Raw genomic sequence first — 26,764 nt, forward strand, 5'->3', positions numbered from 1 at the left:
TTTTAACGGGGCATAGTGGATATGACATCCATCCTGCTCTTGACTTGGCCAGCCAGCCTTGACCTGCAGGTTCTCGGAGGTGGCACCCAGGGCACCACCGCTGTCCCCGAAACGTGCAGGTGCATTGACTACAAGTCCCAGGATGCTCGGCTCGCGGAGCCCGGGCAAGGGCGGGGCAGAGCTCCGCAGTGACGTCACCGTCCCGAGGCGGGCCGGGGGGGGCAGGGCGAAGGGGCGGGACCGGGAGGTGGCCCAGCTCGCTGGTGCTGATGCAGGATGGCTGAGCTCGCAGGAGCCCGGGAGGTCTGAGCCGGGAGAGGCTCCCTCCCTGCGCATCGCCTCGTCTGCCCGCCGCGTGGTCGCGGGCAGGTGGGCCTGGGACGCAGCGCAGGGCCAGGGCAGGGCCAGGGCAGGCAGGTTTACAGCCGGCTGGGTCGAAGGCTGATAGACTGCCCACCTTCTCGGTCTTTGAGGGGCCGTAGCAGCCCAGCCCGCGGAGTTCGCGATGACCTGCTGAGAAGCTTCGTCCGAGGCGGCAGGAGGTGGCCTCGTTGCGGGCGGTGCGGTTCTCGACCACTTCCCTCTTTGTGCCGAAGCCCGGCCCCCCACCCATCCCCGCGCCCCCTCCCTGCCGCCGGCCGAGATGGCGGATCCAGCCGAATGCAGCATCAAAGTGATGTGCCGGTTCCGGCCACTCAACGAAGCAGAGATCCTCCGCGGGGACAAATTCATCCCCAAATTTAAAGGCGATGAGACCGTGGTGATCGGGGTAAGTGGCTGGGATGTCTGGCCTCCCCTGCTGCCCCGCGCCGCAGCCCGGCCCCTCAACGCCCCAGACCCGGCGGAAATGCTCGCGCTGCCCCTTCGGACAGCCCCTCGGGGCAGCCCTCTAGGGTGAACTTGCTGAGAAACCCCCTCCCTCCCACCCTGTGATTCCCTCACGGGCGGCTGGAGGGTCCCCTGGGGGCCGCGGGGAGGGCCCCTGGCAGCGGGGGTGGGGGTGGGGGGCGAGGAAGGGTTCGGCGCCGCCATTGCTATTGGGGTGGGGGCCTGGGAGGGCCTATTGTTCCCCGCCCTGGCCACGCCGCGTGGGTAGTGTGTTTGGGTTACCCTCGAGCCCAGGCGCCCCTTGAAGTATGAGCTCTGTAACCCACAAATGATCCCAGGCATCGGTTCGATTTATCGAGCACTGCCTCTTCTTCACCCAATCTTGGCAAAGAAGAAGGAAAAAAGGTACTGGAAAAACAGTAGCCTTGGCCCAGAGCTCCCACCGCGGTGTAGAAGGGCTTCCCGCGGCGTTTCACCTTGCTGTGCGCGGGCGGCGGGGGTTGGGGGGACGCTAGTGGCCTCGGTGTCCCCGGGAGGCCTCGTATGCCTCCTCCTGCTTCCTCTCAACCCAGGCTGCCCTCCTTGGACCTCAGGGCTAACTCCTCCCCAATGGGGCGACCCCCACCTGGTGTCCGCAGAGCCTCTTCGCGGATGTGCTTCGCGCTGGGTGGAGAGGAGGCTGTGAGCCCACATCTGTGGGGCTGGGGGCCCCGAGCTCAGCCAAATAGCCTCTGTGCCCAAAGAAGTTACTTTGTGTGGCTGGGGCTCCCCCTCCCTCTTGATCTCCTTGTCACATTCCTTACCCCTTTCCCCTCCCCAGACTTGGCTCGCTTTCTGCGGCGGAGCTGCTGGTGGGGGGAGGGAATACCATTGGTTTTTAGTTCTTAAAGAAATATGTCAAACGAAAAAAGCCAGCCTTTTTTCCCGCGCCCTTCCCCCTCAGCTTTCCCCAGCGTGTGTAGCTGATGGTGCCCTCTTTGTATGCGAGCCGCGTGGGGAGGGACCGAGTTAATGGGAGCCTCCCGATCCCCGCTGACACGTTCCTGGCAGCCTGCTCGAGGCTGCTGATGCAGCCTTCCCGGCCTCAGCATTGATTAAGTGATGTCATCCCGATTACTGAGCATGCTCCGACTAACCCCCTCCCTGCCATTTCCCCCAGTGGCTGGTGTATTTAGGTCAAGTGATTGACAGGTGACAATTTACGTAGGGTGTCTGCCCGAGTCAGCCTGGCCTTTCTCATGCACCAGAGGCTGACATTTGCCAGCCAAAGCATCTTCCCCAAGGTTGTGCCGCAGTCCCTGCGAAGGGCCCTGGGGACTAGCAGGTTCTAGCTGAACCAGTAGGCAGGTGCTCTCCACGTCAGGGGAACCCAGGCAAGGCTCTGGCCTCGGGGCTTCATCTTGTACCTTCCTAAGAAATGCAGCTCCTCTTGATGGACGACCTCTTCTCCCCATTTTCACAGTCATCAGGAAACCCTGACCTCCAAATGCTTTGTGGATGGCCGGTCATCCTGAGAGCTGACCTAAGAGGGCAGGAAAGAGGGATTCTCTCTCTGCTTAGTATTAAGTCGAAGAAAAGATGTATGCTACAATTATTGATGAGGAGGAAAATTCCATAGTTAATGGTGGACACAGGATAGTGACATATCTATGGCCAGTACATGGGGCAGATAGTAGCTTGCTGGGTTACACTTCTAAGCTAAAATCAGCGTACAGTCTGATTTGCTATGTCCTAAGCCAGGCTGTGGTTTTAGATAGAGTGGGAGTTACTGGGGACATCTAGTCCCTGCCCCTTGTCTTGTAACAATGTTTTACAAATGTGCAGCACTAGAACATGTTCTGGTGATGCTATATTTTTTTCAGAGGTTTTAAAGAAAAACTAAAGTTATTGCTTCTTTCTCTTCTTCTCCTCGTTCTCCTCCTCTTCCTTCTTTTTCTTTCTCCTCTTCTTCCTCCTTCTCTTTCTCCCTCTTCTAAGAGTGGTATCCCAGGACTAATGAAGTAGAGTAATGTCATCCCTTCTGATCTGTGTGCAAAGCAGAGATCCTTAATTTTAGGGTTATCCTTTAATTTTATGACACTACTTTATTTATTTCTCGTCTACATACACATATGTTATTGATTGAATAAAACAAAGTTACCATATAAAATAAGTATATCAACCAGAGATTGTGGATGTGAATATACATTTGTTCATGTATATTCTTCAACAGCTCTTCAACTGTTAACTGAAAATTTGGATCTTCTTACTATAATCCTTTAATGTAACAGTTTTCAGTTCTCTTTAAGGTACATTTTTGTTGCTATAAAGCATTCATATAGAAAAGTGTTTTCATACGTGTACAGCGTGATGATTTTTTATAAAGTAAACACTCCCTTATAACCACCTCTTAGACTAAGACACAGACATTTTCAGGACCCCTGAAGTCCCCCTAGTGTCCCTCCCATTCAGTAACTCCTTCTGCCTCAGGGTAACTAGTATTCTGACTTCTAATGCCATAGATTAGTTGCCTTTTTTTTTTTTAAGCTTTATATACATAAAACCATTCAGTGTGTTCACTTCTGTGTGTGAGTTCTTGTGCTCAACATTGTGCTTGTTTGTCAGATTCATCCATGTTGTGGCGTGAAACTGCAGTTTGTTCATCCTGCTTGTTTTGTAGTATCTCATTGTGTGAATGTACCACAGTTTATTTATCCAGTGAACTGTTTGGGTAGATTCCACTTTGGGGCTAATATGGACAGAGCTGCTCAGAATATTCTTTTCCACATCTTTTGGTGAGTGTGGCACAGAACAGAAGACTGTCAGATGCTGAAGGGTGTTGGAACTTGGGTTGGCATGTGCTGGGACCCTTTCCATTCCTCATTAATAATGTGTAACTAAAGGAAGTGACAGTTCTGGCAACCTGTATCATGCTTTGTACACTGGGTAGAATGGTTCCCAAGTGAATTCAGTTGGAACCAGCCCACGTGGTGGAGGGCGGGTGGCGGTGGAGACTGCCTTAGCACTCCCTTCCTCGCTTGCAGGGGTGCAGATTGTGGGGATGACCAAAGAAGCCTAGAGCCATCTACAAATGTCAGTCACCTTCACTCACAACAGAGACAAGTGAAGAATAAATTTCTGTGCCGTTAGTTGTGAGCCCAAACTCGGAATCCCAGAAATTCTTTTTGTTTTTGAAACTGGGGTCATTGTTTTCCTTCACAATCTTGTTCAGTTCTTATGCAGATGTATGGTAAGGGGGAGATTTTGCAGGTAGGATTTCTAGAGTTCTCTTTTTAAGAAAATGTCCTGTCTTGGAGGGAATATTCTACCATTCTTGCATTTTTTTTTCAGCTCCTGTGCAGAACTTTCTTTCCCTGACTGCCCCAGCCACAGTCTCTCCCCACTATGAACTCCTGTAGCATTTATTTTGTATATGATCTCGTAATTTTTTTGCCTTAGATTATTATTAATTTTGATTGTATGTCTAATGACATTGTAAGCCATGTGTAGAGACAAGGCCCATCCATTTTTTGCTTCTTTGCACTTCCCAGGGCCTTGCCCATAGAAGGCATTTAATATTTATTGACCTCTTTGTTGAGTTTAGGAAGTCTTACTTTGGTATATTTAACTGATTTTATGGACTTTTAATTGCCTGTAGGCTGTGTGGAGTAGTTAAAAAACAATTTAAAAGATACGTGCTATTCCTTTGAGCAGGCCTGGTAAGAGAGCATATACTATACTTTAGTGTTATAAGAAAATTGGGAAAGAACTGTATTTGGCTTTGTTAAAAATTAGGAGAGCTAATGATGCTGGTGGTGAGCTGGAAGCGGAGGGTGTGGGTGGGGGACCCCGCATTAATTCTTCAGAGAAAAATATTGGATTTACAGCATTTCTCAGAAACCTCCTCCATTAGCTGCTAAAAGTCCTGGTGAGTCATCCATTACTTTGAGCTCTGCTGATCGGTTTTGATGCATCTGTATTGATGGAACTCCATCTTGGAGAGTTCTCAGTAAGGTTCATTGAAATGGACTGTCACACTTCAGTTTTGGGCTTTCCTCTTGTTTGCCATCCTGGGAAAGCCGGTCTTGTTAACCATGGGTGCTTCGCCCCTGCGGCAGTGTAAGTTTTGACTGGTTTGAAAGTCAAAGCGAAACACCAGCCACAAACCCTGAGCCGGTCTCTGGTGTTGAAAGTGGCCTCCGCCTGTAGGAACTCAGATTAGTTCTGGGCAGCGGATGGGGTAGGGGATGGGGTGGGGGGAAGGCAGGGGCCAGGACAGAGATCAAATTCCAAGCCTGAGTTATGGTTGTGGAGATTATGGGCTAAAGACATGAAGAAATATGGCTATAACTTTTCTTTTTGTCCATAGTAATGGTCTTTAAAAGCAAGCATGTTTTCTTTTAAAATTTATACAGAGTCAAAGCACTTTTTTGGGGTGTATAGTTCTATTGTAGGGGATTTGAAAAATACATAGAGTTGTGTAGCTGTGCTGTATTGGTTTTCTGTTCCTGCTGGAACAAATTACCACAAATTTAAAGCCTTAAAACTATACAAGTTTATTATCATACAATTTCCATAGGTCCTGTGGACAAAGAATGTCTCCTGCCATTTCTATAAACAAAGGATATTGTGACCATAAAGCCATCAATCACTGCAGCTGCCCCTGATGGTGCGCTCCGAGGGGAATTCAGGATGGAGAAAGCAGGACATAGGCCCTAGATATTTAAGATGCATGTCAGAGGAATGATTTCGATAAGCCCAGACTCTCTTCTTCCCATACATAGAAAAGTACCAAAATCATTAACTTGAGGTGTCTGTTTCTTGTGTTTAGCAGTAATCTTTTGATGTTCAAATACATGTTTTTTGTTTTTTTTTTCCCAGTAAAAGCTTCTGGCTCCACCCTGACCCCTTTGGATAGGCCCTCAGAGCTGTCTGAGAGGCTGCCATCCCAGGCTATAGTCCTCAGCGATGCCCCAAATAAAACATAATTCTCAACTTTCATATTGTGCTCCCCGCCCCCCTAATTGGTAGAAGTCCATCAATTCAGCTGATTTCTCTGTTTAGAGCCTCACAAGGTCCAGAGCAAGGTGTTGGCAGCACTATGTTCTTTTCTGGAGGGTCTAGGGGAAAATCTATTTCTTTGCTTATTCAGGTTGTTGGCAGAATTCAGTTCCTATGGTTGTAGGACTGAGGTTCCCCTTTCCTTGCTAGCTGTCAGGCTGTGCTGTTCTCACTTCTGGAGGCCATGCTCAGGTCCTAGCCACATGGCCCCCTTCCTCCACATTAAGAGCCAGTAGTGGGTGGGTCCCATCTCATGCTTCAAATTTCTCCTGTCTCTTCTTCCGCAGCACCTCTCTCTCAATGACTCCTCTGCCTCCCTCTTCCATGTTTAAGGGCCCATGTGAGTATAGTGAACCCACCCAGGTAATCTGGGATAATCTCCCTATTTTAAGGTCAGCTGATTAGCAACCTTAATTCCATCTGCAAAGCTCCTTTTACCTTGGTAACAGTCACATATTCACAGGTAGCAGGGATTAGAGCATGGACATCTTTCGGGCCATTATTCTGCCTACCACATGCCACCAACAGTTCCATCTCTCTTAACCTTCAGCAACCACTTACCTGTTCTTCCTCTCTATAATTTTGCCTTTTCAGATTGTCATAAAAATGGAATCATAAACTAAGTGTCTTTCTGAGCCTGGGTTCTTTTACTTAGTAATCCTTTGAGATTTATGTTGTTGTTGCCTGTACCAATAGTTCATTCCTTTTTATTGCTTAATGTATTCCTTTATATGAATATGCCACAGTTTGTTTATCCATTCACCTGTTGAAGGACATTTGGGTTGTTTCCAGTCTGGGATGATTATGAATAAAGCTGCTGTAAACCTTTGCATATAGGTTGTCGTGTGAGTACAAATTTTTATTTCTCTTGGGTAAATACCCATGAGTGGGATTGCTAGATCATATCATAACTGTATATTTAAGAAACTGCCAAACAGTTTTCCAAAGTGATTGTACCATTTTGTGTCCCACCTGAAAGCAGTGACATTTTAAGCCAGAGTTTTAAAGAGTTTATTCAGTCATTGTGTCTAAGTGAAGACTGACTGTGGTGTTTAGTGGTGCTGAGGTACGTCAGTCTTTCATTCCCCTGTGCCCTGAATTCAGAGCTGTTTACATCACCTGAAAATAAATTAGCAGTTCCCTGTAAACCTAGCCTCTGAAACCCTGGAATGAGTGAACACAAGACAGTAGCTATAACCTAGCATATGTCATGGGAAGCCATTCCTGGAAGTGATGAGCACACTGTTGGTGCTACGTGAAGGAGCAGGGTTGGTAGAAGCAGTAGGGAGAGTCAGAACTGAGTTTGGATTCACTCGCTCACTGTGGGGCTTTTCTCCATTCCTTTGCTTTTCTGGGCCTCAGTCGGTCTTATTTAGAGTGGAGATAATTCTCCAACAGGGTTCTTGGGATGAAATCAAATGAAGTGGTTGAGACAGCATTTGATGTAGAGAAAATGCTCAAAAAATGCTAATGATCTCCTACGTTTCCTATTCCCCTTGTAATTTTCATCATATTCAGAATTAGCCCTGCCCCCCAAGATGACTGCCCTTTACTCTGGCTTGTCCCTGAAAACTTTGTTTGCACCCTCATTTCTTGGTCATTTGTTCACCACATTCTCCACTGGAATAGCCTCTTTTCATCTTATCTGTGGAATTCCTAACCATCTGGAAGGCAAATCTCAGGTTCTATTTACTTATAGGCGATGTCAGCTGTTCCTTTTCTCTGCAGTGATCACATATGTGTGTGTGCTTGTGTGCGTGCATGCATGCGTGTTCCTTCCCCATGTAAATTACAAGCTTCTCAGAAGCAGAAGCTGTGCTGGGTTTTTTTTTTTTTTTTTTTAAGCATCTTAGTCCTTTTTACTGTCATTTTCTAGTGCTTAGTAAGTGTATCTTGATTGACAGTTCTGTCTTCCCCTGTTCCCTGCCTGGAATCAAATCTCCCTAAGTGCCAATTTCTGCATTTCCTTAAATAACTTGGGCATCACTGGGGATTTCCCTTTGCCTCCACCTGTGCTTGTCTGGCCCAGCTCCCCTGTTTAACGACAGTGTTTTTGCATCTTTGGCCCTTCTCCTCCATGCAGTATAGAAACCTCCCCCACCTTTGGGTCCCCTTTAGTTCCTACCTCAGATTTCTCACCTGTGTCTACTTATTAAACAAGCAAAGCTGCCTACTCCCTAATGGTTTCTCTTCAGTTGAAAAAAAAAAAGCTCCCTGACAGATCCGATTTCACCTTGCTTCTCTCAGGTTTTCCATAAAGTCCTGTTTTTGTGGCTGAGAAGGCTCCTCCCTTAACCTGTTTGCTGCATATCAGCCAAGTCCCTTTTAGTAGGAACCGAGGTGTTAAGTTTGTGGTTATTTGCAAATGTTGCTGAGCTTGAGAGAATTTTAGATTTATCATAGTTTCCCCAGCACCAAACTTGGATGTGCCTCAGACAGCCCGGGACCAGTTCCCAGCTTTGTGACTTCTTAGCTTTATGAACTTGGAGAACATGCTAAACCACACTAAGGTTCAATTTCCTGGCCTGTGAAATAGGGACAATAACACTATCCACCTTCTAGGGTCCCTCTGATGTTTACACGTGCTCATGAGTGTAAGAGCGCCAAGTACCTGGAATATAGCGGGTGTTCAGAAAATGTACCCTGTTATAAGACCCACAGTGGTTACTTGTCTGTACTCTTGTCAGACTGACTAATCATAAGAAAGCATGAGACCCTTCACAGGTTCCCTGGTGCCCTCAGGTTATGTTAAGAAAAAATTATTCTGACACTTGTAAAAATAGGAAGACAGACGATTGTGATAGATGTTAATACTGTGGTCACAGGGGAGAGAAATCAGGCTCAATTTCAAGTACAGGTTCAAGTGGGTCAGGTAGGTGGATGGACAATCACTAAGAAGAGACACGAAAGGTCGGGGAACGTCTTGCTAAACCAGCCTAAGAAGATTCTTGCTGAAGGCAGTCAGATATTCAAGGTATTAAGATCAGCTATGGATGTCTCGAGGGTGATAAGATATTGAAGGTGGGGGGATTCTTGCTAAAACTGGACTCTTCAAGGACAGATGTGGAAGTCCAAGGTCAAGGCTCGGTGGAGAAGAGGGCTCAGAGGAGCCAGACTGAAGCTTGGTCAAGCAGAGTCTTTATCAGTTGGAAGCCAGATGCTTCAGTGGGGCATTGGAGACCTTCCACACTCTGGGCCTGCCTACCTTCCTCACCTCACCCCCTCGCCCCGTGTTCCATCCATTCCCCTAAAATATTACGTTCTTCTCCTCCACAGCTGCTCACATCCCACATGTCTGGGATGACCATCCTCAAAGCATACCTGCCTGGCAACATCCATTCGCCTTTAGAATCTCATCCTATAGTGTCTTCTCTGAGACCTTTTTTGACTATCCCCTCTCATCCCCCTACCCTGGCCAGGTTAGACGCTTCCTCCGGGGAACCCCCTGAGCCATGCACTACTCCTGTTGGACCGCCCCCAGAACTGCATTTCATTTATTTGGGTATATGTGTCCTTTCCTCCAATTAGACTAAACCCTTTGGAGGGCAGGAAATGTGGGCCATTTATTTCCATCTCCAAGGCCGGGAACAGTGCCTGGAACAGAGCAGTTGCTCAGTACAAGATGGCTTTTGAAGGAAGTGAAAAAATGCTGACCCTCCTGAGCTGTCAGAAGTCTGAGCCTGGGGTTATTTGCTTCGATTTGACCTCTGCTCTCTGTCCAGCTCTGGTAACTTTTTCCCTGCTTTGGACAGCTTCATGGTTTTGTTGCTATTGTCTTAAAAGTAATAGCTTTTTCAGGGGTCCTGGTATAGCCCATGCTCATTGAAAAAAAACCTCACACTGTGCAGAAAAGCATAAACAACAAGGTAAAAGTCACTTTTAATTTTACAAACCAGAAAACGTCATCGTTAACATTTTATTGTTTATTCTAGCTCTCTTCTATTCTATAGAAAACATAATTTGTTTTAAAACGAAGATATGATTTTCAAAGATATGATTATAGTCTGTTTAAAACCCACCATTTTACTTAACGGTTTACCTGAGACATCAGCATTTTTAGAGGCTGTATATAATTCCATTATGTGTCTAATACTTCATTTAACCATCTTCTACTGATAGACATTTGTTTTTTTCCATTTTATTTTTCTCTTGTAAACAAAAGTGTGGTGAACAAGAGTATGCACATCTCTTTGTGCCATTGCCATTGCCCAATTTTTTGTTAGAACACAGTCCTAGAATTGGGATTTCTGGCTAAAAGGATATGGATGATTTTAAGGTATCCATAGTTTTGAGAGGGAGCGATTTAGAGACAGTGAATTGTCTTCGGTTTTATATTCTCACTTCTCTGCTCACTGCATGGAGTTGCTGCCAGTTTGTCTCATAAGGCATCCCTCCCTACCTGAGTTAAATTAAATTCTTACCAAGAGCGTGTGCTTCGTTATGCACTGTTAACCCCTAGATCCAGAACACGGCGATGCCTTCAGACTTTTAATGTGAACCGTAGGATTTTGTAGGCTGTGTCTTGTCAGTTTCAATATCCTAAAGGATGTTTGTTTCTTGGAGGTGATCCAAACCTAAATCTCTCTTGAGACAGAGAGAGATGGAGGTCAAGATTGTGGTCTTAAAGAAAACTAGGATGGTTGTGCTCTTTCTTCTCAGAGCTAACAGTGAATGGGCTGTGATAGTGTCTGGGCAGTGGCGAGTGGGGGCGGGAAATAATAGCCCTCCCAGGAGAAGCCCCAGAAAGAGCTTTTTCCTTTCCCTTTTGATGACTAGGTAGTCTTAAAAAATTATATAAATTTCAAGCACACACCAGAGTAGAAAGAATATCAGAATGTACCCCTACGAATCTGTCAGCCAGTTTGAACTATCATCGACAAACGGGCCAATCTTATTTTTTCTATACACCTCTAACCTTTCCCCCACCAAACACTCGATTATTTTAAAGTTAAATCTCATATCTTGCATTATTTTATCCCAAACTTTAATATATATCTCTGACAGATCAGGACTCTTAAAACCACAATAACATTATCACAACAAAATGTAAACATTTCCTTAATGTCAAATACCCAAACTCCCCCCATTGCCTCATAAATTTCTTCTTCAGTTGACTTGCTCAAATCACAACACTAGGCACTATTGTTTACAAGTGTGGAGAGAAAGAAATGCTGGTACATACCGATCCTGGAATAAGGCGGAGGGAGGCTTTGCACAGAGTCACGTGTGGCAGTAGAAGTACACACAGAGCAATCTGGGCTAATCAAGATTTCCAGCCCATCTCCCTCAACAATGGTCACGTCCTAGTTACTCTCTTTAATAAACCAATGCTGGCATTGCACTGTCACCCAGAAAAGCTGTTTAAAGAGCTGCGTGCTTTGGAGCTTTTCCCCTGCTGCGAGGGCTCCCTTGCTTTAGTTGGCTTGCATAAACGTCAGGAAAGCAAACAGACGTGTCATGCACTTGTCTCTGAGCTCAGTGCCCACCCTGATGAAATTGGTATCAGCTACATTTGGAGCAATTCTTTCAGGTGCGTTTTGGTGTATTAGTATTTATCATCTTTTCAGTCACTGAATACCCATCCTTAATGTGAATTGGATACTGGAAAATAAATCCACAGAGCAGAAGGGAAAACATAGTTGAGAACAGAATTCAGTGCAACACAATACTTTAAGGAAAAAGGTTTGTAGTTCTCCATATATGGTTTTGTTGTTGTTCCTTTTCTCATTAACAATGAGACTTTTGAAGGGCGTTGGGGTTGGAGAAAAAGTGTTAATAAAAAACAAATCCCAGTAACTGATGTTTTATCTTCTTTAACTGCAGCGCATGGGCGTAAGAGCTACTGATCAATACTGTTGTTATTTTAGAAGCATTTTATTGAAAGATCTTGGTTACACACTTCTGGATTGACAAATCTCAGGGCTCTCTCACAGAGCCATCTCTCCCACTTCCAGGTCACATTTTGCCTCATGAGGAAGCAAAGAACAGCCTGCTCCAAGTCTCTGAGGAGGTTATCTCGTAGTTTTTACTGAACAAACTGTCTGGCTCTCACTCCACAGAGATTATTGTTTTTCATCCGGGAACTGGGGCGAATAACAACTCCATCTGACATCAGAAACTTTGGATGGACTTGGGGGAAGGGACTTCTGTTCCTCTTTCATAGGCACCTCCTCTCCTTCTCCATGGGGAGGAGCAGGTGCCCATCTGGTCAATGTCGAAACCCCTGTTGGTCCTGGTGCCTGCTGGGCAGGCTTCCAGGGGAGGTGGTCAGTTCCTTCCTGCATCTGGCCTCTGGTAAGCTGACCCCTGCAGGGGCTGGCTTCCTGGGGCTATTTTTCCATCTCCTCGGCATCATCCACTGCAGAGTGGGTAAGTTAGTCTGGGCCCACAGATTCAGGCCCATGGGGGCTGGTCTCAAGGTTAAGAACAATGGGGCTGTGGGAGGATGGAGTGGTGAGGTGAGTAAAGTAGGAGGACCACAGAAGCCTCCTTGCCTGAGACTCTGGCCAGGTTTGATACTGGGATGATGGGTGCTATTACCCTTCCCAGGTGGTGGTGTTTGGATACCTGCTCCTAGAGCAGACTTGCTCAACCCTCACTCCTGGGGTGACGGGGGAGAAGGGGACAAGGGGACTGACTGTTGTGGAGGTTTCTGGCATTCCAGGGTCCCTGGTACTAGTGTCATCACGATAGCATCGAAACTGTCTTCTAACTACTAGTAGTTTGTTTATATAGTATTTGTGAAAGTAGACTTTAGAAGGGAAATGTTTAGCTCTTTGGTAATAATTACTAAACAACACAACCTACTAATTATCTGCTCAAACAAGTGAGAGAAAAACCACCCAAAGTACTATATCCTAGAGTAACACTCACTTGCTCACATGTGCTGTTAAATTTTCCTTAATAAATATGGCTCTTGGAAAAGGAAAATATACATCTAATTCTTGCTTCCTTAGTTCTGTTAAAAACAAATATAAAGAGGTAGCATATAGGTTGATGTAAAACTTTAAATTAAATGAGTTCTTTATTACAATGAAAAATGTTTCCTTTTATAAAGACTTTAGACTTTTTGGAGCTTCACTGTAATACTATGCCTTCCAAAATGGTAGCCACTAGCCTAGTGTGACTAGTAAGCACTTGCAATGTGGGTCGTTCAAACTGGGATGTGCAGGAGATGTAACATTCAACCTGGCTTTCAGAGGCTCTGTACAACATTCTGATTGTTTTTTGCATTTATTAATTTTGGTTGCAGTTTGGTATATTGAGGGCTTATTGTGTGTGTGCAAAGCTCATGCTAAGCATTATGGACTTACTGTTATAAGACAAGATCCCTGCCATCAGTAACCTTATATATAATTAATTCAATGGGAGGAAGCAACTAAAAAAAGATGTTAGCTCGCTACGAGTGTCCAAAGGGAAGAGGAAACACAGCCTTGTTGGAGTTGAAAAGAGAGAAAGCCCAGCCAGTGGTGTTAGGGAAACCTCAGGCAGAGGGACCATTTGAACCTGACCTTGAAGCTGGGGTACGAATCTGCTTTGCAAAATGTCCTGATCTTTATCTTCAGTTATTTTGCAATTCTGCGTAGCCGCTTGACCGATTTCAGTTTTGAATATTGTTGAGGAAAGATCTGAGAAGGGCTGTGTGCTGTAGCCCGGGCCATCTTTCTCCTGTCACTCCGGCTGCCCCCACCAGTATTGTGCCCTGAGCTCCCGGGAGGAACGGCCCACCCGCATCCCGTAATTAAGTATCAGTCATCTGCGGCAGCAGCGGGTTTGTGATGCGTTTGTTGTTTGTGACATTCAGAACACCAAAAGGTGACAGGGCGCGTTGTCTTTGGAAAACGGCACGACGCGGCCCTGCGGCCCGGCTCCCGTGCAGCCGGCCTGGGGCCCGGACCCCAGCCCGGGGCCGCGCCTGCCCCCTGAGGCCGGCGGCTTTCGGTTCCAGGCGGGGAGCGCCACGGTGATGGCAAATCTACCACGTACCTTCTGTCTCCATTCTATGGCTAATGCTGGGAATGATGAAACCTCTTGTCCGGGAAAAGCATTCTCCTTCAGCACAGGCACCTTCTCATGAGGTCCCTCCCCGCTGCGGAACAAAAGCTCCCACTAGGAGGGCCTGGGGGTGGGGTGGGGTGGGGGGAGGCAGCGCGGCTGTGGGAAACCAAGGCAACGCGCCTCTGCAGCTCTCAGGTGCCTCTTCTTTGTCCTGGCCTCCCTCTGGGGGAGAGAGGTCGCCTTGCAGGTGAGGCCACGCAGCTCTTGGGAGAAGGAGTCGGTTTCTGCTGGAAACTCGCTCTTTTCCACCCCCACTCATGCCCTGTCTGTCGGGGTTGGCACAGCACTGAGTTCTCCTCCTCTGTAAATGGCAGAAGCGCTGTTTCACATGGTGGTAACGGGAAAGCACAGCAGTGCAAAACTAGCCGTAATCTCGCCGCCCGGCACATCCACTTAAATTTTTTATATCCTCCATTTTCCTCTCTTGGTTGATATTTAACAGTTTGGAAAATAAATGTATTTCCAACCATAGATATAAAATTCTGCCTTTAAAAAAAACTTAAGCTTACGCCATAAAGGATTTTCCATGTTGTATAATATCTTCATGGTTATAGTTTGCAGTAGTGACTTGCATGTGCCTTAGGCTGATAGAGCCCAGTTTGGTCATTCAGATCTTGTTTCCCCTTGCTCTGGGTGATGGTTTAGTGATCGTGTGCGTGCGCAGAGCTGTTTTCTTTTGTCATTTCTAGAGGATACATTCTCCAGTAGTTGATTTTCTGGACCCAGTGCTGTGAACACTTTTACTGATGCTATTCAGTGTCACCCTGTTGCTTTCTGTAGGGGTCTGCCAACTCCTATGGCCTCCGGGGATACATGAGCATCCCTTTTGGCACGGATTTAATTTTTGAGGTAAAGGAGATAATCATTTGAGAGGGTGATTTAGAGAGAAATAGTCTGGGATTCGTGTGTTTTGGGTTCTGTTCCAGGCGTTTCCTCTGCTTTATATGAATTTTAAACCAAAAGTGTAGCTATTCAGTGATCTGTGTTAATTTGGAGCACTGCTGTCAGTGGGCACTTCTGGGGTCAGGCTGGGCTTTATAGGGGAAGCAAGGATTTGGAAGGGTCGCTGTACGTCGCCTCCCAACGTTCATCAGAGGAATTGTTGGGAGGAGGTGGTTTACGCTTGGGTTTAACTCGGGGCTCTTCCCACATGCTCACAGATATGATAACTTGTGTCGTTGCACTGGACGCGCTCCAGACACCTCTCTCCTAACAGCAGCATGCAAAGGGATACATTTTGCTAGATGACCTGGGGCATCTTGTAGGAATCCATCCTTCCAGGGGGTATGGTAACACCACACAGAAAGCATGACGTCAGGTTTTGATGGTTCTGTACACTGCGGGGACCAGCATGCTCTTTCGTTCTGGGGTAGCCCACCAACCAGGCTCGTGCTCCTGTGGGCATCACTGGCAAACCCAGTGCCGGGAAGCGAGAACCCAGGTGAGGTGAACAAAAAAGAAAAGGCAAGAGGAAGAGGCTGAAAAAGAGAGGAAAGGAGTGCCTGTGGGCTGCCTTCCTGGATGTCTTTGTTCTCTATTTGACTAGCGAAGACTGGACACATTTCTTTTCTTACAAAATTGACTACACAGTACTGCTCTGTATTGCATAGGTTTCGTCACTCTTTTTAGGTGCCTTAATTATTGTGTTGAGCACCCTTTATTTAAGAAACTAATTCATTTGTGAAAATTTTACTGATACCTCTGATTAAATCTTATGCTTATAAAAAATGATAAATTAAGACATACTCATGGTATAAAGTTTAAAAAACACAGAAGGAGATAAAAAAGGATGGATAAGATAAGAATTTTTACATGGGAGAAAAGATATTCAAGGTGATCACTGCGTATTCAAGAGGTGAAGTGTGTGTGAAAGCCAGATTCAAGAGGCCTGAGTATAGAGGAGCAGTAAGGTAGTCAGATTAGAATAGGCAAGAAGGAATCAGATGTGGAAGATCTTGAAAGGGGGCTAGAGGAATTGAAATTGGATTTGGTTGACATGTTACTCTAGCCTGTAGCTAGTTCAGAAGTACTCCCGCAAAACATTCTCCTTCAATGCGCTTATCCTTTGGCCTCAGGCAACCTTTTCAGGTTCCCACGGAGGCAGGTGCTGTTGAAGTTTGCTTTTCACAGTTTTATGCCTGGTGGTACAATGCAAAACATGCATGTTCTCATCCACCCCAGATGAGTGTCAACTATATGGTCCTTTGACTTACCATCTGAAAGGATTAATGTATTATATCTTATTTAACCCCAATAGTTACGGGATGAAGGTTTTTTTCATCTGTGGATCACCAAATGTCAAGGAATTGACACACAGTAAAGCATACATGACTTAAGCCATATTTAACATAATGTTCTTCTGATGATATAGACATTTTCTGGAAGAATTTTGCATTGTTGGTAAGAAGGGTCTAATTTGGGATATTACATCAGTGTACCATAGTAGCTTCATGTCTCTTAGTCTTGCTTATTTTAAGGGAAGAGATGATAGAAAATGACCCTCTACAGTTTCTTAATTCTGGCAGAATTTCTTTAGTACTGAATTTCCTTCCGGAAGATGGAACTTACTGTGGAAAGTGAGTATGGGAGGTCAGAGAGAAAGTGCCTTTCAACCTGGATGCTTGGGAGGACTGCGTTTAGAGAAAATTCTCCAACCTTTTAAAAGTTAAAGATAGCCTCTTTTTTATTTTCTCTTTGCCCCTCCCCACCCCAAATCCAACTCTAATGTTCAGTATAAACATCAGTTAACAGAATGTCTCAATCATCGGAACTCCAGACAACATATGTGTTACCTACAGCTCTTCTCACAGACCTTTATGGACCATTTGATGACCAACTGTTTTCTTCTGAGACCAATGAAGCAAGCAACCTGCTTGCTTACAAAATACTGTAATTCTAACAGGGTAGTAACAGCATATCATGACGTCTGCTTGACTTAACAAACACTTATTAAATACTTTACATACATTCATCCATTTATATTAATCCTCAGTATCACCCTATGAGGTAGCTACTGTTGTCATAACCCACCTCCCCATTCCACAGATGAGGAATCTGGGACACAGAGAGGTTAAGCAACTTGCCCAAGGTTACGCAAGAGTCAGTTGTGGATCTGGGATTCAAACCCAGGCATACTGGCCTCAGAGTCCTTGTTTTATTCATTTACATTTTGGTTTATACCAGGAATTGAGAATGTTTGAGTGCACAGCATTTTCTAAATTAGAGTTTCTCTGGGACACTAGTTCTTTGAGTTACTCCCTTATAAAAGGGTTTGATATCAATTAGATGTAGGAAATGTTACCCACATTCTCTGCCTCTTGGAGATCCCCCCACCCTACCGACCCATCGGCAATGCTGCAATAAATAAGCATGCTTAGCTTTGTTTAACTTGGTGTTTCCCATTAGCAGCCCTCTGTGCTGAGACATAAGTTTGAAACTGCTGTAGGAGAAGGTAGCTGTAAACTGGGGCTACCCTTAAAAGTGGAAGATTTTTTTCTTTCTCTCTTGCTTGCTTTTGCATTGATATCAAATTATGTGTGACGATCAGAATCAGCTTCTCTTCTCTATTAGTGTTGTGATTTCCCTCTAAAAGGCTGTGTAGGGCATTCCATAGAACAGAATGCCAGTGCTTTCAGGGAGTGGTGTATTTGCTAGGAAGCCTTGTGGGCTTGACTTCTGAATGTTCCAGTGTATTATTAATCTCCATGGATCTGTCCACAGAGAAAGAATCGTGATGCTTTTCGTATAAAAACGCAGTTTGCCCTCCTCTTCTGTGTCTTAAAAGTGGAGAGCTTTGTGTCTGCTTCTTGGATTTCTAAGTCCGTCTACATTCAACCACGTTACTAAGCTCTCTTCTAAAAATTGTCAGTAGATTTAGAAAGATGTATCATGAAGAATTTTTTTAACATTTTTTATTGATTTATAATCATTTTACAATGTTGTGTCAAATTCCAGTGTTCAGCACAATTTTTCAGTCATTCATGGACATATACACACTCATTGTCACATTTTTTTCTCTGTGATTTATCATAACATTTTGTGTATATTTCCCTGTGCTATACAGTGTAATCTTGTTTATCTATTCTACAATTTTGAAATCCCAGTCTATCCCTTCCCACCCTCTACCCCCCTGGTAACCACAAGTCTGTATTCTCTGTCCATGAGTCTTTAGATTCCACATATGAGTGATCTCATATGGTATTTTTCTTTCTCTTTCTGGCTTACTTCACTTAGAATGACATTCTCTAGGAGCATCCATGTTGCTGCAAATGGCGTTATGTTGTCGGTTTTTATGGCTGAGTAGTATTCCATTGTATAAATATACCACATCTTCTTTATCCAGTCACCTGTTGATGGACATTTAGGCTGTTTCCATGTTTTGGCTATTGTAAATAGTGCTGCTATGAACATTGGAGTGCAGGTGTCATCCTGAAGTAGATTTCCTTCTGGATACAAGCCCAGGAGTGGAAATCCTGATGAAGAATTTTTTTGTCATCTTCAAATAATGTCTTTTTTATTTATTTCTTTTCAAAACATACATTTTTAATTTCTCTTTTCTTGTCTTCCTGCATGGGATAGGACCTCTGGGACAATCTCAAGTAAAAACAATGATAGCAGGAATCTTTGTCTTGTTCTTGATCTTAAAGCAATGTTTGATCTAGGTTTTTAGTAGATGTCCATTGTGAAGAAGACCTAAACAAACAAACAAACATTTATTTCTCCAATGAAGACATACAAATGGCCAATAGGCACATAAAAAAATGCTCAGTATCACTAATTATCAGAGCTACTGTGAGATATCATCTCACACTGTCAGAATGGCCATCATTAAAAAGTCCACAAATGATAAATGCTGGAGAGGCTGTGGAGAAAAGGGAACCCTCCTATACTGTTGGTGGGAATGTAGTTTGGTGTAGTCATCATGGAAAACAATATGGAGATTCCTTAAAAAATTAAAAATAGACTTACTGTATGATGTAGAAATCCCACTCCTGAGCATATATCCAGAGGAAAATCTAATTCAAAAAGATATATGCACCTCAATGTTCATAGCAGCACTATTTACGATAACTAAGACATGGAAGCAACCTAAATGTCTATCAACAGATCACTGGATAAAGAAATACACACACACACACACACACACACACACACACACACACACACACACACAATGGCATACTACTCAGCCATAAAAAAGAGTAAAATAATGTCATTTGCAGCAGTATGGATGGACCTGGAGATTGTCATACTAAGTGAAGTAAGTCAGACAGAGAAAGAAAAATACCATATGATATCACTTATATGTGGAATCGAAAAAAGACATAAATGAACTTGTTTACAAAACAGAAACAGACTCACAGGGGTAGAGAAGGGGGGTGGAGGGATAAATTGGGGGTTTGGGATGTGCAGATACTAACTACTATACATAAATAGATAGACAAGGTCCTGCTGTATAACACAGGGAACTATATTCAATGTCTTCTAATGAAGAAGAATATGAAAAGGAATATATGTATATGTATAACTGAGTCAGTATGCTGTATACCAGAAATTAACACAACGTTGTGCAACTACACTTCAATTTAAAAAAAAAATTAAGAAAGAAAGGTATTCCTATTCTTTGTTTTGTTTTTAAACTTGAGCAGGTCTTGTAGACCTTGATTGCTTCTTATTTGGATTGTAATCATTTTAGAAACCAGTTCTCTGCTTGCTCTCCAATCCCTAGTCTCTTGAACACTGTAGCTAAAATCTTTCTGAAGTTCCACCCACAATATGTCCATCCTCCACTCAAAACATTAAAGGACTCTCCTTTGCTTACTACAGTAAATGTGAACTCCTCAACATCTTCCTCTGATTTAGCAAAATCATCCACAGTATGTTCCCTCAGCCTTTCTCAAACCTACCTATATACTATATCCCAAACTCAGCCTAGGCGTTTACTCTTTCAGGCCTTAGCTGATGAGGTTCCATCTCTTGGAGTGCCATTCCCGCCTACCCTTCCTCCTGAACTTCTTTGTCACCCTAGAAGCTCACCAGTAGGCATTTCCTCTTGTCCTCAGTCACTCCCTTCTTGGAATTACTCCACTTAGAGTGCACGCTCCTCTCCGGGCTGGGGTTTGTTTGATTAATTTTCTTTCTTTTTCAACAATTTTACTGAGGTCTGACTGATATATGTCGTTTGGTTTATTTTTGCATTCTCAGCATATGATTGATAATGGGTACACAGTACTCGATGGGGTGAATGAATTGTCTAACTGAAGGAGTGTTTCTGGTGGACTAATTGCTCGTTTTTATGATTATTTTTTATTTCATTGTGCCTCTCTTCCTCTCTCCATCAGTCCCACCTGAGGACTAAAGGAGCTGCCCACGTGTTTCTTTTGTGAAATTCACCGTAATTGGGCCAAACTGCGTACAGGCATTTCTTAGGGAGAACAATCCATTTATCTTAACCTCAACCAAGTCACTGTCTACTAAGAGAGACAGACAGACAGACACCCACACACAAATAATGGCAATACAGCTGAGAAGTGATTGAATAGTACTCAAGGTTTATTGAGCATGAAACACCTTTAAGGTTGGGGCCAATTTTGCACAATGGTTCCATTTTTCAAAGAAAAAAGCTATTGTATATTGAATATCCAGATTCCCATTACGTTCTATTCAGTTATTCAGTTGGCAGAGCCAAAAAGGAAAGAAATTAGAGGTTCATTAAGTACAGAAATGATTGCTCTCAAATGATTTCCTCTTCTAAAACGTAGAAGCCACATACAAAATGCTCCTCTCTTGATTTGCGACTTACTAGTCTTACAAAATGATTTTAATGTGAACTGAAAACTGGCATCGTAAAGAAAGAAAGGTCCAAGAAATTGTAAATTGAAGACATTAATATAATGAGCCGCACTTAAAATTCTACTGATAGTCTTCAGCTCTGAAAGGGAAATGTCTGTAATTTACCTAAATTACCTTGAAAGAAAAGAAATAAGAGACTTCCTTCTTTGGATGTCTGTTTCCTGGCATTTTCCTAATAACCAGGCTATAGAATGATTGAATTATTGTTATAACCTGGTAGCTATTGTTTTCATTTCAAAAGAGTATGGGATAATTCCAGCTGAAGCTTCCCTTTCAAGTAAGTTTACATGTAATATATATAATAAATCAATACTGAGCCATATGGTCTGGGGATCAAAATTACTTTAGGCCAACCAATGCATTTTTCTTAAAAATGATCAATTCTTCATCCTAGCTTATGACTCAGGAAAATGGAAGGGGGGGAGATTAAAGAAACTATGAAAGTAATTATGGTGTTCAGTAGCATCTTTTTACTTCTTTTAATTTTCTTGCCTTTTTATTCCAAATATAAATACAATATAAATATTTTGGGACAATTAAAAAGATTCAGGGAGGTAAGATTAGGAAAGTAGGAATGTCCCATCTTCCCTCTTCCCAGAAGAATTACTGTCAGCTGGTGGCTGTTACATTATTCCAACATCTTACTTTTATAAATGCAATTATAAAATATTTAATACATATAAGAAATAACAAAGATAAACTATGAGACATTCGAATGAAGTTAACACCCATGAGGTCGCCATGCACTTAGAGCACCTTATCAGTGTGTGACTCTCCCAAGGTCCCAGCTGCTATCCCCTCCTCCCAGAAGCATCCACTCTCCTGAATTTTGTTTTTATCACCCCCATAGTATTCTTTATGGTTTTACAGCAAGCAATATTTTTAGCCCTAAATGATATTTTATTTAGTTTTGCTTGGACTTCAATCTGTGAACTATTTATAAAAATACTGTGTACACTCTTTTGTGACTTGGTTTTTTTCTCTTAACATTTATGTTTCAAGAGAGCTACTTAAAGTCACTGAATTCTGATGGTGGAACAGCATAGCTGTTCAAATGCAATTCAGTACAGGAGACACCAGTCTGCTTGCTGCTACCAGAGCAAGATCCACAGACTGGGGGCTTAAACAATGGAAATTTATTTTCTCACAGTCTGCAGGCTAGAAGTCCAGCAGAGTGGGTTTCTGGTGAGACCTCCCTTCTTGGTGACGAGGACATCTTCTCACTGTGTCCTCGCGTGGCCTCCTCTGTATGTGTGTGCAGGAGAGATCTCTTGTATCTCCTTTTTATGTAAACTCCAGTCCTGTTGGATTAGTTGTCCCACCCTTAAGACCTCATTTAACTTAAATTACCTCCTTAAAGGCCCTCTCTCCAAATACAGTCACACTGAAGGTTGGGGCTTCCACCTAAATTCTGTGAGGACTCAGTTTAGTCTGTACAAGTAGTTCAGAGATATGGAAACTCAGATATTTCCTCTGGAGGTTATAGCCCCTGGTGGGCTTCCTGGCTTTTCCCTAACAGCAAGGCTAAGATTCCCCCAAGGAGAGCTCTTGGGGAGCCGTCCCAGGGAGTGACTTACGTGAGCATGAAAACCATGCTGAGCTGAGCCTCCAAACAAGAGCTCGAAGGGCCAAGTGAGAGGCATGCTAGCTTCCATGATGGGGAGGCGTGATTGGACTTTGAACCCTTGAGTGTTGGAAGTGGCTTCCCAGAAAGCCAGATGCCGCTGTCACAGTGGGGTGGATGACTGCGTAAAAAGAAGACTTCTACAGCAGTCGGACCATTTTCATCGACTTCTTCCGTTTTAGAGCATCGTGGTACTGACGTCTCTCCTGTTTTAGTCAATGCGAACGGAGAATTCCAGACAAATGGTTTGGTAAGGGATTGAGAGCTCTCTCCTCCCGTGCACACACAGAGAGGAGGCCTTGGAAGAGAGAATAAGGGGTGAGTCTCTCAGCGTCATTCATTATCTTGTCTTGCTGGAGCTGTCTGGGACTCCAGGTGCTTGCTTACGGCCATGAGAAAAGACAATAGGAAGCTAAAAATTAACAGTCGTTTGGGACTGAGTTATTGTTAATTGTCATCCTATGAAAGGCTGGCCTAGTCCAGAATTCTGTGATGAGAACAGTTCTACTATAGCAGCAGTTTTCAAGTTTTTTTGACCAATAGACCATGATCCATTTTACTGGGAAATCCGGAAATCCATTTGACATCTTAGCACACAGACACAGAAGCACACATCTGAAATAACAGTTATATGAAACAATGTTATTAATGTGTTTGCTGCACTCTGATACTTTCTATTCTCCTGTCTCATTTTATTTTTTTAGATGCCAGTTATGATCCAATAAATGTAATTTGCAAGCCAGCACAGAGTAGACTAGTGTTTCTCTAATGAGGAGTTTTTTTGTCAAATCCCTTGTGACACATTGGAAAGCCTGGAAGACATCAGAATCTCACTCTTCACCATTTTCATGTTCTGATCAGCTCACACTCTACCTGACAGATATTATATGTATGTGATTGTTTGTGCAACAGATATTTTTCAAGCTCCAGGCCAGATACTCCGTGAGGAACTAGTGAAATAAATTTTGCAGGCTCATGGCATGTTTGTTAAGAGTGTATAGAAAGCAACTTAAAATTGGTATTTTTTAACCTAACCCTTCTTTAGTCTCAAAGAGTTTGCAGTCTGTCCTCGCCTCACCTAGCTGACTCTGTGATGGGAATGTCTACCTTTGGTGGCCCGTAAGTCACCTGCCTGCCATCCTGTGTGCTGCAGGGAGAGATGTGGCTGGTGGGGGAATGCCTGGGGTTTGGGTCAGTGGAGATGAATTGTGTCCTGACTTTATTTCTCTGAGGGCGTGATCTTGGGCAAGTTGACCAGTGTAACATGTCTGCAGTGAAATGGAGATGCTGAGAAACCTGGCGGATGGGAGTGAAGATGAAATGAGACCCTCTATGTGAAAGTCGTGGGCACACTGTACCCACAGCCCCTGCCCCCGGCACCTTCTGCATGTGGATCACCGTGTGAAGTCCTGCCTCTCTCCTAGACCTTGCTCCCTCCAGATGTCCTGGCCAGTCCAGTAGAAATGAGACCTTCAGGCATCTAGCAGATGGAAAGTCCTAGACTGAGCAGCTCTTTCCATCTGAAAAAGCCAAAGTTTGTCGGTTCCCCTGCAGCCGAGTAGTCAGGCTCACCTTGAATGCCCCTATTTCTGTGGTGACTTCAGTGAGTGTTACTGTTACTAAGATCACCACCAAACCAATTATTAGATACGCAAGGTCCCAGGACCCTGAAATGAGTGTCTCCTGAGAGACTTCCTAGGCAGACTAATAGCCCCCAAGGCCGTCCACTTCCTAAGCCCTGGAACATGCATCTGTTATGTTATATGACGAGGGGGAAGTAAGGTTGCAGATGGAATTGAGGTTGTTAATCATCTGACCGTAAAATCAGGAAGATTGTTCTGTCCATGAGCCCAGTGTTCACAAGGGCCCTTAAATGGGGAGAAGGATGCAGAAGGGTCAGGACTAGACAGATGACATCCTGAGGACGACTGGACTGGACTCAGCTGGTTGTGGCTGCTTTGAGAATGGAAGGAGGGTGTGAGCCAAGGAATGCGGGTGGCCTCTAAAGCCTGGAAAAGACAGGAAAACGGATTCTCCCCTGGGGCCTCCGGGAGAGAACAGCAGTGCTAACCCTGAGGTCAGCCCAGTGAGACCCCCTGCAGACTCTGACCACAGAGCTGTAAGATAGTAAAGTGGTGTTGCTTTAAGCCACTAGATTGTGCTAATTTGTTACAGCAGCAGTAGGAAACTGATACACCATCCCATTATGATTTAATTTTTTATAAAGAGAACACACAGGTATTTGCTGGAAATCAGGATAAGAGGAGAAAAACAGTAATGTTTAAAGGACCCATTTTCATATTAAAAATTAAATCTTCAACATTCAGAAGGAAATTTTATATAAAATGGAGACTGTATGGGTATAATCCTTGCTTCTAAAATAAAAGAATTGTATTAGATGCTTGTTGTATAGAATATTAATTAAATAGAAAAAAATTCAGAATTCAGGATATTGACCTACATAATTCCTTGGGCAGAGAAGACTTCCATCTTTTTAAAAAAGATTCAATGGCAAAGCACATACATCTATAGCCTACTGTTTCCTTTTATTTATGTTTCAAGACTAGTTGCTGCTTTTATTGTTAAAAACCCTTGGCAGTTTCAGCTTTTGGATAATTAAAAATGTAAAGGAGGTGAAGTAAAGCAAATTGAAGGGATTTATTTTATTTTCTTGAGTAAGGACATCCTAGACATGCTTGTGCTTTGCATTAAAAAGTTGGGTAATTAATACTCCTCATTTACCTACAAGCTCCTTAAAAACCAGTTCAGCAGAGTTCCTCAGCCAGGTGATGGAATTTCTTCCTCCTGAATTCCATAAGGTTGGGTCCCCATCTCCCCTGTAGCCTTATGCACCGTCCCTGCTTTCATGGCTAAGTGTGGGGTGTCCTGGGGCACTGAGGCAGCAGGATGATGATTTGAGGTCCCATCGAAAACAAGTGGGCTAACCGCCACTTCATGCTGCCCTACTTCAAACTTGGCCCAAACCAATACAGAAACAATTAGGGTTGGTAGCTCCCCTAGCGTGTGGCTGCACAGTCAGCTTTATTGAACCATTTTTCTACTCTTCAGGTACCTTGTTGGATTATTCCTTGGAAAGCGATTGTGCTGATTTTGCAATTTTTCCCATTTGCCTTCTCTGCAGCTCAATTTTCAGTCTTCCCCAAAAATGTCTCTCTTTTGACAGTACCTTCTGCTTCTCAGGCCTTGCTGCAGATGGTTTTCCTAATAATTTATCTCCCCTCATTCTTAAACCCACATAACTGTGGACACTCTTTGTCTGATAACCTGCCTAGCTTCGCCATTTTCTATTTAAACTTTACAGACTAGGGATCTGGTGATGTAGAGAATGCCTCATCTGTGAACATTTCATGCTAAGTCCAAGAAAAGCCTCTGATTTGTTTTCAAAACCTTGGAAATCAGCTCTTAAAATGTCCCTCATCCTTTCTTGCATCAGCAAAGCGAACAGCTGACACAGAGGTCCGTGTCTGTCTGCCAACAGAATCCTGTTGGTGGCCCTTCCCCATCACAGGGCTGACCCACCATCACCTCTTTGCAAGCTCCTGCCTCCTTTCTGACAGTTACTTTAATTGTGAAGTGATGTTTACGTTTAGTCACTTCAGAGCAACACTGGTTAGGGAGCTGATGCTTTTACTTTCTATTAACAGCCTGCTCTGGGGAAAGGGTTTAACAAATAACTAGTTGGTGCTTTCTCAGTAGACACTGGAGAGGCATTGGTGACAAAGCATGGAGCTCATGCTTATAGGCCAGGAGGAGAAAAGATCATTTCAGAGGCTATAACCGTGTGCGGTTGGAGGGCAGGTTCAGGTGTGGGACCACAAGGAGGGCACGTGGTCTAGAATGGGGCGGGTGGGGCGGGGCAGGGTGTTGTGCTGGAGGAGGCATTGCATGGGCCATTATCCAGACGGCAAACAATGTTTCCTCTTTAGTGCCAAAGAGAAGTGAGGGGGACTAGTTTGTGAAATTCACTTCTGGTCTCTGACAGGAACAGGATATCTTTTTATCATTATAACATGTATATAAAAACATTGCATCTGCATCCTGGTGACAGAAATCAAAACTGGTGGTTACTGAGGTGGGGCTGACCAGAAAGGAACACGGTGCAAGTGTCTTGTGTTTTGTTTTAGGTGATGCTTACAAGTGTGCGTGATTGTCAGAATCATCTAGTGGAATACTTCAGATCTGTGACTTTATTATATGTAAATTAAAAATAAAATTTATTGTGAGAAAGCTCTCCATATACTAATATATGGAGAGATCTTCAAGATAGGTTATGTGAAAAAAAGCAAGGTGGAGACAGGTGTAGATCACACGCCATCTTTTATGGCATAAAGAGGGGGACTA

At 44.0% G+C, this 26,764-nt stretch overlaps 1 protein-coding gene across 1 annotated transcript in view; it reads left to right on the forward strand.

Moving 5' to 3' along the window:
• The first annotated feature begins 226 nt into the window (after positions 1-226).
• The window catches only part of KIF5C (kinesin family member 5C), a 147,372-nt gene continuing 120,834 nt past the window's right edge, over positions 227-26,764 (forward strand). The window contains exon 1 of the mRNA XM_006196147.4: positions 227-769. Coding sequence (XP_006196209.1) covers positions 644-769 — 126 coding nt within the window. The 5' untranslated portion in view covers positions 227-643. The remainder of the gene's footprint in view (positions 770-26,764) is intronic.

Source organism: Vicugna pacos, chromosome 5 (assembly GCF_048564905.1).
Source record: "Vicugna pacos chromosome 5, VicPac4, whole genome shotgun sequence".
Taxonomy (NCBI): Eukaryota; Metazoa; Chordata; class Mammalia; order Artiodactyla; family Camelidae; genus Vicugna; species Vicugna pacos.